The sequence below is a fragment of the Gymnoscopelus microlampas genome (genome assembly GCF_963454915.1).
Source record: "Gymnoscopelus microlampas genome assembly, chromosome: 17".
Taxonomy (NCBI): Eukaryota; Metazoa; Chordata; class Actinopteri; order Myctophiformes; family Myctophidae; genus Gymnoscopelus; species Gymnoscopelus microlampas.
Window position 1 is genome coordinate 38,272,670 of NC_139954.1, and position 13,092 is coordinate 38,285,761.

At 42.0% G+C, this 13,092-nt stretch overlaps 2 protein-coding genes across 3 annotated transcripts in view; both read left to right on the forward strand.

The window, feature by feature from the left end:
• The window catches only part of heg1 (heart development protein with EGF-like domains 1), a 31,898-nt gene extending 25,965 nt beyond the window's left edge, over nucleotides 1-5,933 (forward strand). For both annotated transcript variants that reach the window (XM_084085442.1, XM_084085443.1), the window contains 2 exons: nucleotides 469-646; nucleotides 2,421-5,933. In XM_084085442.1, the coding sequence (XP_083941568.1) occupies nucleotides 469-646; nucleotides 2,421-2,564 (322 nt within the window). In that variant the 3' untranslated portion in view covers nucleotides 2,565-5,933. The remainder of the gene's footprint in view (nucleotides 1-468; nucleotides 647-2,420) is intronic.
• A 705-nt stretch (nucleotides 5,934-6,638) lies between these two features.
• Nucleotides 6,639-7,966, forward strand: LOC311064791 (eukaryotic initiation factor 4A-I-like; the record flags this gene model as incomplete). The annotated part of the gene is made up of 1 exon (XM_084084733.1): nucleotides 6,639-7,966. The coding sequence occupies one exon, from the start codon at nucleotides 6,639-6,641 to the stop codon at nucleotides 7,866-7,868; it is 1,230 nt and encodes a 409-aa protein (XP_083940859.1). The 3' UTR covers nucleotides 7,869-7,966.
• Nucleotides 7,967-13,092: the final 5,126 nt, after the last annotated feature.

The following is a 13,092-nucleotide window of genomic DNA, read 5'->3' on the forward strand; positions in this document are numbered from 1 at the left end:
TTAAAAGGATAACACAAAAAGCCCTTGGAGCCTGTTTCCATTGTGGTCCTGTAAAAATCTCCCTGATGTATCTTGCAGTTTGAGCCAACCTTAAACCATTGTTTCTAAAATGGGGTATATTCCACTCAGAAAGTTGTTGTTTTTTGGTCTGATATCGGTTATGAACAATTCAATCTAGGAATTAACATATACGTTATATGCCATTATATTTTCAATATAAAACGACAATAAAAAAAATCCAATTATATATTTTTTCCAGCTGGATTGGAAGGGCTGGTGAAGCCACTCAGCTGGCAAAATATATTGTACATTAGTTTCCACTTCCACAAAAAGTGTTAGAGAACAGCTGTGCTCGTCCTCTTGGTGCAACGCTGTAACAATTAATAGCAGTTAATAAACAGCGTTGGTTTCCTTGCACTCTGACTATCATGATGAAAATCCCTGAACATATTCTGCACGTTTTCCCAGGAAAGACAAGAATGACATCAACAAGATCATCTTCAAGAGCGGTGACCTGCAGATGTCTCCGTACGCCGAGTTCCCCAAGAGCAACCGTGTGTCCATGGAGTGGGGCAGGGAGACCATCGAGATGCAGGAGAACGGCAGCACCAAGAACCTCCTGCAGATGACCGACATCTACTACTCTGTAAGGAGAATACTTATCTAGCCACACGTCTAACAATTGATTGATTTTTCTTTATTGAAGTGTCATGCTTCCAAGGAAGCCCAGCCCATATGGACTTACAGTACAGGACACTTTTGCATTTCATTTGACATAAACAATGCACCGACATAATAATTCGCAAACAATGAACAAAGGAATAACAAACTAAAACACTCAAGCTTCATACTGCATGACTTTCCATTAAGAGTATAGTATGCAGCATACGATACGATACATTTTCACTGAAATCTTGCGCCACAGCAGCCCCATATGCAACACATAATACACACAGTTGACATGGCAAAAAAATAACAAATGAATTACAAGAGCAGTGATGTCCTTCGTTGTTCTACTGGACCGTGGCCAGGTTTTACATTTAGCCTCAAAATCGACTGATGAACAAAGGACACATCATATCTGGATCGTTATATCTCCTTTTTGAAGACAGCAACGTTGCTGTCTTCAAAAAGGAGATATAACGATCCAGATATTCCCCATTCAAAACATGGCTAGTGTTTGAAGGGATATTCCTGGCCAACCTATAGTATACTGTTATATGTAGATGCATAGTGTCTCTCAAGTGGTTGACCAACAATCTTTGAACAAAATGTTCAGTTGTTGCAGCATACTGTAGATATATACAGATGTTAAACAATAATAATAATAATAATAATAACTAGAAAAAGTGCTCCTCGGAGCACAACTCTCCGCCAGAAGACTTGTGTTGGTTCGAAGGTCGCGAAGGTCGCTATCCCTCTTGTATATGTAAGTGTCCTATCCATCCTGTCTGGGTAAGTGTCCTCTTCCGTTCATTCTGTGTAAGTGTCCTATCCCTCCTGTCCTATCCGTCCTGTCTATGTAAGTGTCATATCCCTCCTGTCTATATAAGTGTCCTATCTGTCCTATCTGTCCAATAAGACAGATAGGAACAATTGGACCGCGACTACTTGACTACTTCCGGTTCGAAGGTCTGGGAGTGAGCTAGTGGCCGGATTTTCGGTATTGGAATCTGGCTTATCACAGTGACACATGTATTTATAGGTCGCTATCCCTCTTGTATATGTAAGTGTCCTATCCAACCTGTCTGGGTAAGTGTCCTCTTCCGTTCTGTCTGTGTGAGTGTCCTATCCCTCCTGTCTGTATAAGTGTCCTATGTCATATCCCTCCTGTCTATATAAATGTCCTATCTGTCCTATCTGCCAATCAGCCATGCAGCCATTTCATGGTTCCCGTCTTACCTCACTCTGACAGTGGCGGAGACACTGTCAGAGTGATGCCATGTATATATAGGCCCGGTGGCGTCACTAGCCAATCAGATCACAGTATTTCACGTGTCACGTGAGGCTTGACCAATCGGTGTGTCATGTTTAGAAAGTGAAAACGCAGTGATAACAATACTCTCCTGGCGGAGAGTAATAATACAGCAGACTTATATAGCGCTTTTCTGAGTACCCAAAGTTGCTTTACAAAATGAATCAAAAAAACTTTATTAGGAGCGAAAAAGTTAAAAGGCTAAAAACATTAAGATAGATAGATACCGTGTAGATACCGCATTGGCCACTGCTGTTCATTGGAGCGATGATATTCGTATGATTGGCTGAGGCTCGTTCAGGCTCTCTCTTTCTATTTTGTGTCTTGACAGTTCTCATCCTCTCCTCTCTCTCTCTCTCTCTCTCTCTCTCTCTCTCTCTCTCTCTCTCTCTTTCTCTCTCTCTCTCTCTCTCCCTCCCTCTCTCTCTCTCTCTCTCTGTGTCAGCCTGCGTTGCGTAACTCGGACCTGGAGAGGAACGGCTTGTACCCGTTCAGCGGCCTGCCGGGCTCCCGTCACTCGTGCATCTACCCCGCGCAGTGGAACCCTTCCTTCATCAGCGACGACTCCCGGCGAAGAGACTACTTCTGATCCCCCCCCCCCCCTGCACACCACCACCACCCCCAACCTCACCCCCACCCGATCCGACACACATGGACCAATGTGCGTACGTACTACACACATCATTGGAGGGCAACAGTTAATCGAATTTATCGATATAATCGATTTTGGGGGGAGGGGGGGTGAGTAAACTTTTTTTTTATGGTTAATCTTACTGATTAACCACCCAGTGGTCAATCTTACTAATAGATTTAGTCGATTTAAAAAATATATATATTTCTCTTCTACCGAAGTCTGCTGAAAAAGGTTACAGAAATATCACCAAAGAAGAAGAAAATATACTTCAATCGGAGAATTCTTTTTACATTTCCCATAAAGGAATACAGTTGCGTTCGGATGGCGAGCTAATGGCGAGGCCTGCCAAGTGACTGGTTTCTGGCTGCTGCTCCGCACTGCAAGTTTTGTCCTTTTGCAGTGGCTTTGTTTGCCATGCAAGGCAAGGCACGTGTAGCACATCGATTACCAACCAGTGGGGTGGGGCCCACTGGTGGGCTGCAAGGGTATATTATTGCAACTGGGCCCCCAAATAATTGGCAAAACACTACGATTTTAATGATGATATAACATTAATAGAAAAGAAATTATGTTTTAAAAAAATGTTTTCTTTAAGATACCCAAACTTAAACTAGGAAGGAACTTAAAGTATTCTACGTTAGTTCTATTGATCCATGCCTGGAACACAATCGATTGAATTATCATTAAAACAGAAATGCCCACCCATCTGGCCACTTAACAGTGTTAACACATTGACTGCCAAGAACGTAATATCACTTCATCTCAAATCCAACGCTTGACTGCCAATGACGTCAGATTTATAAAAAATATATTTATCTCGGATTTCTTTTCCCAAATTGCGTTTTTGGTGCAAACGAGCTATATTCAACTGCCGATAACTGTAGAACGGACGATCACGGTTACAAGCGGTGGAAAGAATAGAGACTCGTCTTTCCACGAGACATCGTTTGTTTACATCCACGTTGAAAAAAATGGATCGTCAAAATCAGGTCAAAATAAGGTAAAGCCGCTGGCAGTGGCGGATTAATTAATTAATTAATACCTGGCAATGCACGTGTTAAGTGGTCAGATGGGTGGGCGCCGTGAACGCTTTCAAGATTTACAAGCGGGCCCTGATCCAGAAAAGGTTGGGAGCCGCTGGTGTGCTGCATGCAACTTTGTGTTGCATTTGACAGATGATGCTGTTGCAGCATCTGTCCAGCTGGACTGCTATGCGCTGAGGATGTGTGTGTGTGTGTGTGTGTGTGTGTGTGTGTGTGTGTGTGTGTGTGTGTGTGTGTGTGTGTGTGTGTGCGTGTGCGTGTGCGTGTGCAATGCATGTGCGTAAGCGTGTTTGAATACTAATATGTGCGTTCCACTGCTGTGATTTGAATGTAGATTCATATTTTATGTGTTCACTAAGACTTTGTTCAGACTGTAGTCAAATCAGTTTTTTTTCTGATTTGTTTCTCAAGTCTGATCTTTAGGACTGACTGTCCACACTGTTATTTTGCAAGCGATCAGATCGGATTTGGCATTCAGACATTGTCGACCTATCTGCATTGGTTGCTGAAATCAGATTTTGAATTAAGCAATGTTACACAAGAGGGCGTGCTCGTGGAACTCGGCCCCACCTCGTTCCTGACCGCATCACTGTCGTGCCAATAATCACGATAATGTTACACCCTCGAGTGTTTTATACAACAGTTACCATCAAAATAAAACATATACAAATGTATTCATATTGTGGGGCATTTCGCTCTCAAAATAACAACCTTTCTGCAAGTGTTAACTCACTGTTATCCTGGAAATACATGGGCTCTGAGTCCCTGTTTACTCAGGCAGTCCAGACCCAACATTGAGATGGCTGTGCACTAGACAACGGTTCCCAAACTGAACACACAGAGGAACAAAACTTAGCTGTTGGCTCAATCTCACTGTAATGAATATATTTGATAGATTTAGCTACTACCAATGTTGATTTTGTCGACTAAAACTAAGACGAAAAATGTTTGTCGACTACCTTTTTTCACTGACGAAAACAAAATAAAAACTAAGCTATGATGACTAAAACTATGACTAAATATATTGACAATTTCGTCAACAACTAAAAACTAGACTAAAATGTTAGGGAGGGACTATAGTGGAGAAGAGATCCATGTGCGGCTGTCACAGACCGAAAATATCTGATCTACACGTGAGCTTGTAGATGAGCTATTTTCGGCACGCAGATAAGTTAAAATCAGCCATTTTGATGGCATCACGGCCCGCCAAATACATTATAGTCGACTAAAATCTTATGATGTTTAGTAAACTAAAACTAGACTAAAACTAAAACATTTCAGAAGACTAAAATATGGCTAAAACTAAACTTTTCTTTTTTTCAAAAGACTGACGAAAACTAAATCCAAATTTGCTGTCAAAATCAACACTAAGTCTGCAAACTTCCCATGCAAACTGCTAGCCTACCCCGTCCGATCAGCACAGCTGATTTTTAGATTTTGATTAGGTGTGCTGTCATGCTCATTTGAGCACGGGTAGAGATCCTTTTTCAACCAGTCAGATTGCTTGGTCGGAACTACCTGTTGTATAATCGTATTTCGAACCAGATGGGCTGTCAGTGTGAACATAGCCTAATAAAACATGGATAGCAGAGGGTATTGCTGGAATATGAGCACAGTGCTTCCCATAATGTTATAGCTCAAGACCCAAAAGAGATATTTGGTTTCTCACCGGGACCCAAATTTACCAAAAATATAGTACATTATGAATGAACCCCTATAAAGCCCTATTTTATAGTGAAAATAGCTGAATGTTTTTAAAATGATAATAAAGACAATTGTAGAAAACGTAAGAAACTATATTTCTCGTAACCACTGTAAATGTCAGGATGTACTAAATGTGTCTCAGTGCCAAAATGTTGGAAAATATTGAATGTCTTTTCTGATCTCACAGCTGTTAATTTATTCCCTTTGTAGCATAATGGATGTCTCACACATTCTGTACACACTGAGTTACCGAGCAAGGAGGGCAAAAAACTAATAGCTTTTAAAGGTGTGTGTGTGTGTGTGTGTGTGTGTGTGTGTGTGTGTGTGTGTGTGTGTGTGCGTGTGCGTGTGTGCGTGTGCGTGTGTTGTGTGTGATTGCATGTGTGTGATTCAACTAAATATATGTAAAAGTATCAGATCTCATTGAGCGATTGTATGTAAAGATGTATCATAATTCGTTTGCTACTTTTTTAGATGGAATATCATTTTATGTAACTATTCCTTTTGTATATTAATGCTGTGTTTATTCTGACGTTTTAGTCAGCCATGCTTATTTAAATAAAAGTCTTGCACTGCAGTCTGGTCTCCATTCCAACTTTGGAACACTGTGTGTGTGTGTGTGTGTGTGTGTGTGTGTGTGTGTGTGTGTGTGTGTGTGTGTGTGTGTGTGTGTGTGTGTGTGTGTGTGTGTGTGTGTGTGTGTGTGTGTGTGTGTGTGTGTGTGTGTGTGTGTGTGTGTGTGTGTGTGTGTGTGTGTGTGAAATCTGACACCGTTGTGCTCCGCAGTGTCTCTCTTTCTCTTCCTCATTGGCTGAGAGGCCAGCCAATGAGGAAAAAGTGTTGAGAAGTGTCGAGATGTGATCAGTAGGTACAGGTCTGTTTGTAGACAGGCTGGCTTTTCAAGCCACCCTGTAAAAACCTTTCATGCAGGTATTTAAATTACAGCACCAAAGACAGTATACGTATTTATTCTACATTGTAACAAGCACCAATGTCCTTCCCTGATTTACTTTTAGTACTTGGAGATAGTACTATATGGTGACCAGACGTCCTGGTTTGGCCAGGATTGTCAAAAATAGTCTACCTACCTGTACAAGCTCACAAGTCACAATGCGGTTATCGTATCTATGGGAACCTGTGACGAAGAGATGACATTGCAGTATTGACTAATTTGGTCCTTAACAGGCAGGTCACAGCAACACACATCCAGTTTGTAACAGTGATATAAGCATATTATAGGGAATTATAGAGAATTATAGAGAAGACACTAGTATTTGTATTCATGGCGACCAACTATGAAGAGAGAAAACGAGACAATGGTCCCGAGAGCATGGAGCCTGATGGCATCATCGAGAGCAACTGGGACAATATCGTGGACAGTTTTGATGACATGAACCTCCACGAGGATCTGCTCAGGGGAATCTACGCCTACGGTTTTGAGAAGCCCTCCGCTATCCAGCAGAGAGCCATCATCCCCTGCATCAGGGGTCATGATGTGATCGCCCAGGCCCAGTCTGGGACGGGGAAGACGGCTACCTTCGCCATCTCCATCCTGCAGCAACTCGATCTGAGGCTCAGCGGCACTCAGGCCCTGGTCCTGGCCCCCACCAGGGAGCTGGCTCAGCAGATCCAGAAGGTTATACTGGCGCTGGGCGACTACATGGGCGCCACCTGCCACGTCTGCATCGGAGGGACCAACGTCCGCAACGAGGCGACGAAGCTCCAAGCCGAGGCCCCGCACATCGTGGTGGGAACCCCCGGGCGCGTCGCGGACATGCTCAACCGCAAGTTCCTCAACTCGAGGGACATCAAGATGTTCGTGCTGGACGAGGCGGACGAGATGCTGAAGCTGGACCAGCGAAGCTTCAAAACGCTCATCCACGAGATCTTCAAGAAGCTGGAGGGCAACACGCAGGTGGTGCTGCTGTCTGCCACCATGCCGGCGGACGTCCTGGAGGTCACCAAGAAGTTCATGCGCCTTCCCGTGCGCATCCTGGTCAAGAACGACGAGCTGACCCTGGAGGGAATCCGCCAGTTCTACATCAACGTGGAGAAGGAGGAGTGGAAGCTGGACACGCTGTGTGACCTGTACGAGACTCTGACCATCACCCAGGCCGTCATCTTCATCAACACCCGGAGGAAGGTGGACTGGCTGACCGAGAAGATGCACGCCAAGGACTTCACCATCTCCGCCCTGCACGGGGACATGGAGCAGAGGGAGAGAGACATGATCATGAAGGAGTTCCGCTCCGGTTCCACCAGAGTCCTCATCACCACGGACCTTCTGGCCAGAGGGATCGACGTGCAGCAGGTGTCCCTGGTCATCAACTATGACCTGCCCACCAAGAGGGAAAACTACATCCACAGGATCGGCCGCGGCGGTCGTTTCGGCAGGAAGGGGGTGGCCATCAACCTGGTGACGGAGGACGACAAGCGCACCCTGCGAGACATTGAGACCTACTACAACACCAAAGTGGAGGAGATGCCCATGGATGTGGCCGACCTCATCTAAAGAAGATTCGGCCCAGTATTTGCTCTACCCCGCTGGTTTTAATTTCAAGGACCCTCAGTTTGATATGCATTAGGCCAGTGGGCCCAGTTTTTGTTAAATCTTTGAGACCCCAGTCTACAGTCTATAAGATTCTCAGTGTTAATTTAACTGAGAGTGTACAAATTGTACCAAATGGATACAGGTCAATTTAGTCAATTTGTACACTCAGAATTACAGACCCATAAGGGTCCATTTGGACCACCTGGTGGTCCCCCGGAGCGGATGTTGAGAACCAGTGTTCTACCCCAACCCACCTGAATATGGTGGGCCAATACAAAAAATACAAATTGATCAATAAATATAAAAAATGTAGTAATAATAATAATAATAGTACTGTAATAATAAACTAATCCAAAATAACGCTCAACAGGTAGCATTGAGGTAAAACACAATGGTCAAACTATTTTTTGTTTATTTTCCTTCAAGTGCAGTGGTTCTCAAACTTTTGTCAAGGACCCCTAAATTTAAAAATATATATATATTTGGCCACGGACCCCCATCTGAAATGATTCTGTACCAGGGAACCCCCTCAAGAACATGTGTTATGTTTAAATAACTATTCCAAAGCTTTCACATTTTTTGAAGATAGCAGATCTGCTATTTTCAAATAGCCAATACTGTATATAGAGTTACAGTGGACTAAAAGCTCGCTATTTTATCTCATTTAGCTGACCCCACTTTGAGAACCACTGTTCTGGTGGATTCCCCTTTGGTTATATAATACTTGTTGTCAGAGTACTTAGTGCATTGCCCATTATCGTACTTGCAGGCCAGTCTATGACATCAGTACTATGACGTCATATTGATGTCATCAGGGAACTCCATATATGGGCAGACAGACAGATACACAGCGATTCATAGACCAACTTCCCGCTTGGGTCCTCCGCAATATGCACGCTGTGTTTGAACACGCAGAGATTTGGTGAATTGAATACTTTATCAACAGTTTGCAAATTATACAGAGGTACGGTTTACAATGATAGTTAAAAGGATAGCACAAAAAGCCCTAGGGGCTTGTTTCTATTGTGGTCCTGTGTATTCAATTCATTAAGACATTTAAAGACATACAATAATAAACAAGACATAAATCAACACTAGTAGCAATGAACGTAGGCCTGTACTGTATGTACAGTGGTGCTAAGCAGAGAGTGCTTTTCTAGGACCAGTTACAAATTGCAGACAGGTGCTCTTTAATGGCGGTTTTGAAGGAGGGTAAGGAGTCACACTTTGTGATGTTTGTTGGAAGGGCATTCCACATTTTGGTGGTATAGCAGCAGTAGAAGGAATTTGACCCCATGTTTGTGCCAAATCTGGGTTGTGTGAGATCAGTGGAGCTCTATCTGGTGTTGTGCCTGCAGTGTGAGTCTTTTACGTTATTGAAGTAGTCTGACAGGTACATGGGTATCCCTGTTTCCTTGCGTATCTTGAAGACCAGGCCCCAAATGCGTAATTTATAGAAGGATTTCTGTACAACCGCCAGTGCAACAAACTGCAGAAACACACGCGGGCGCGCGCACACACACACACACACACACACACACACACACACACACACGCGCGCGCGCGCACACACTGAACAGTTCTCAAGGTATGCAGACTAGAGGACACACACAATTGATTCTGTGCAGTTAGAAATATAATATATGTTTATTATTATTATAATATTATTATAAATATATATGTTGATGCTGCTGCATGGAGGAGCCGCATGCAATACAGTTCCTGGGCTGTATTTCTCAAAAAAAGCACCAAATGCCACCAAATGTCATTTACACATGATTCTTTTTGTCATCCTGAAAAACACAATGTAATGACATTACACATGCTTTTGGTATGTCACTAGGAAGGGTTTAGGATATCATCCACTTGTTTGGAGAAACAAATCATAATAGCCTTTTTTTTTGTTAAGTCATTGATGTGACTGACTGTGTTTGGGGCAAAAGGCCTCTGGCTGGGGCATTTTCCCCCTTTAGTTCTATTTTGTTTTAAATACTTACACGTTAGCTATACTGTAGTTTAAAATTGTTACATAACTGTGTACATAAGTAAAGTAAATAAATATTGGTAGGACAAGTGGCTAGCTAAATGGCTAGTTTAGTGGCTAACTCATTTAACTAACGGCATCTATTTCAAATTTTAGAAGCTTTAAGTATTCCGACATTACATGATGCAATAAAAGATCAGTTTGCATAAGATTTTAAGTCATACTTATATTAATATCAGTAACGTACAGGTTTTAAAGACTGCTTTAAATGGCCAAAATAACAGAAATAAAATATTATTTCAATGTTAATGTGGAATCAAAATTAATTTGGGTCAGATGTCCTATGGGGTGCTTTTCCCCCCAGAGTGCATGGGGCTTTCTGCCCCCTCTATATACTGACTGTATATTGAATCAGAATTGAATGTTGCATCAACTGTCTGGGGTGCACACAAAAGTCAGAGTAGACATTAAAATCACCCCAAAAGTGTTTAAAATTAAATACTCCTTTAAGTATTCTTAAAAGTGTGTACTTTTGAATACTGAAGTATTTTTAAAAGCAAGTACTCCAGTACTTCAACTTAAAGGACAACTTTGGTTTTTTACAACCAAGGTTTATATTTTAGCTTGTAATTAAAGTAAATAAATGATGAGTGTAATTTTTTTTTCATTTACTGCTTTCTATAGTTTTAGCATTTTTTGCGATATTTTTTACAGTGGGCGGGGGCATTCTGTCCGGTGGCTAAATATGCCTTTTTTACACAATAAAAAAGGTCCGGCTGTCTGAGATGGCCAGATGTGAGTTATTGGGGGCTAGAAGAGCTACTGTAAATAATAATAAAGAAAACGCCGGGTTAATGTGTTAAAAAAATACATATTTAGCCACCGGACAGAATGCCCCCGCCCACTGTGAAAACACTGTAAAAAAGATTGTGAAAATTGCTAAAACTATAGAAAGCAGTAAAAAAAAAAAAATTAACACTCATCTTTTATTTACTTTAATTACAATCTAAAACATAAACATTGGTTGTAAAAAAACAAAGTTGTCCTTTAAGTACACATTTCATTGAACAACCTTCACTTGTAGTGGAGTAATATTTGACCAAGAAGTAGGCCTACCTATACTGTGACTCAAGCACTGCGGTTGAGTATATCCACAACTATAGCCCCAATAACAAACTGTCAATTATAGTAAAAATGCAATTTACAATATTTCCAGTAGAGGGCGATGCTTAATAGCTCACAGGTTCAGTAAAACTGGGATGGTGACAGTAGTGTCTCATTGAAACATTGTAATAAACATCTGTAAATGAATTTTGAATGATGCACAAATACTACTCCCTGGATGAACATGGCCTACTTCACTCAAGCCCCTGCTTAATGAAAGGTATCTGGGAACTGGGAGGGAAAAAAAGATCTTCTAATGGCATAAGACTGTTCTACATGGTCAAGATCTACTAAGATCTAGGTCTTGGTTCTCAAACGTTTTCATGTCAAGGACCCCCAAAATAATATTTGGCCTCAGGCCCCTCATCTGAAAATAGTTTGTGCTATAGCAGGTACCCCCCATAAAAGATTTGTCAAAAATATTCTAACAACAAAACAAAAACAAAGCTTGCTGTGAGCTTGGATTGGCTATTTTCAAATAGCTAATGTATATGAGGCTAAAGTGGTGAAACTGATCTCATTCTGATGCTATAACTGATATACTTGGATTTTGCCCCTGGAACCCCCTCAAGTTTAACTTTAGTGGAGCTTACAGGAGTCAATCAAATATTCTTTAGGTCAGATGAGCTTTCTGCTCTAATCCACATATGCACATATACTGGTTTGCACAAAAGGTGCACAAAAGCTCGCAGTGATATTGTATATCTGCTAATTTTGAATAGCCAACACTAAAATCTAAAATTACACGATGCTTTCCCGGTTTTAATGGATAAGAGTGGATAAATAAAGGAGGAGGAAAAAAGTAACCCAGTCACTTAGGACCGGGATCGTCTCATGATGAAAATAGCAGATCTACAAGCTTATATATCTGCCATTTTAAAATAAGCATATCTTACCTGTCGGGTAGAAACCTTGTCTCTATAATTCAACTTTTTATGTTTTAGTTTTTAACCCCCTTACTTACGTCGTTTGACAATGTCACGCAAAAGTAGTTAAAACGCAATACATTGTGATCCAACAAGAGGCGATATAGGTGATACATTATCTTTCGACAGGCCGGAAGGCGGAGATGATGTTTTCACCCCTGTATGTGTGTCTGTCAAATTGGCCTCATGGTGGCACTACATATCACTGTAGTGGCACTGTAAATCAGGCCAGGTTTTCTGGTTAGTGTGTGTTATTATAATAACTAATGAAGGGGTTTGAATATCAATCTATTAATTCCAGCATTCGCTGTGCATTGTCCACAGTGATGTCGATCAGATGAGCGGTTCGGTTCTCAATGCTGCAAGCAGCCATACTGTGGTTCTTGACAATGTTATTAGCATGTCCATTCCTAATGGACACATACTGTATTCTTAATGGGCACAGGCCCTGAATGGCCCTGCTGCAGAATGGCCAGTGCACTAGTTCAGTTGAAATGCTGAGAATGAAATACTGCCACTTCACTCCAAGAGGTGGTTTACAGCAGTATTTTTTTAAAAGTGGGTACGGTTATAGTACGTCTACCTGTCACACCTCAGACACAGTGGTAAATGTTATCACCAACCTTATCATCTTTCATGACTACTTTACTGACCAAGACTGACCAGTCTTCTTTAAGCCCGATAAAATACACACACAATCTCTCCATCACACAAACACACATGCACTCTTAGTGTTATCTTAAATCTGCAGCCCATCCATTGAGGCCTAACGACCCCCTGCTTCCCATGCTGTAACCCATTGGTTCTCAAAGTGGGGTCCGGGGACCCCCAGGGGTACTTGAGGGGGTTCCAGGGGGTCCCCAGCTAAATGATGGACAGGAACCAAATGGATCCTTATGGGTCTGTAACTCTGAGAGTGTACAAATGGAACCAAATGGACCCGTTGGGTCCATTTGGTTCCTGGGTCCATTTGGTTCCATTTGTACACTCTCAGAGTTAAATTAACATTGATTTTACGATATGAATTGGGGTCCCAGAGATATAAATGCCATTAAATGGGGGTCCGTAGCCCTAATGCATGTTAAACTGGGGGTCCTTGAAATTAAAATGG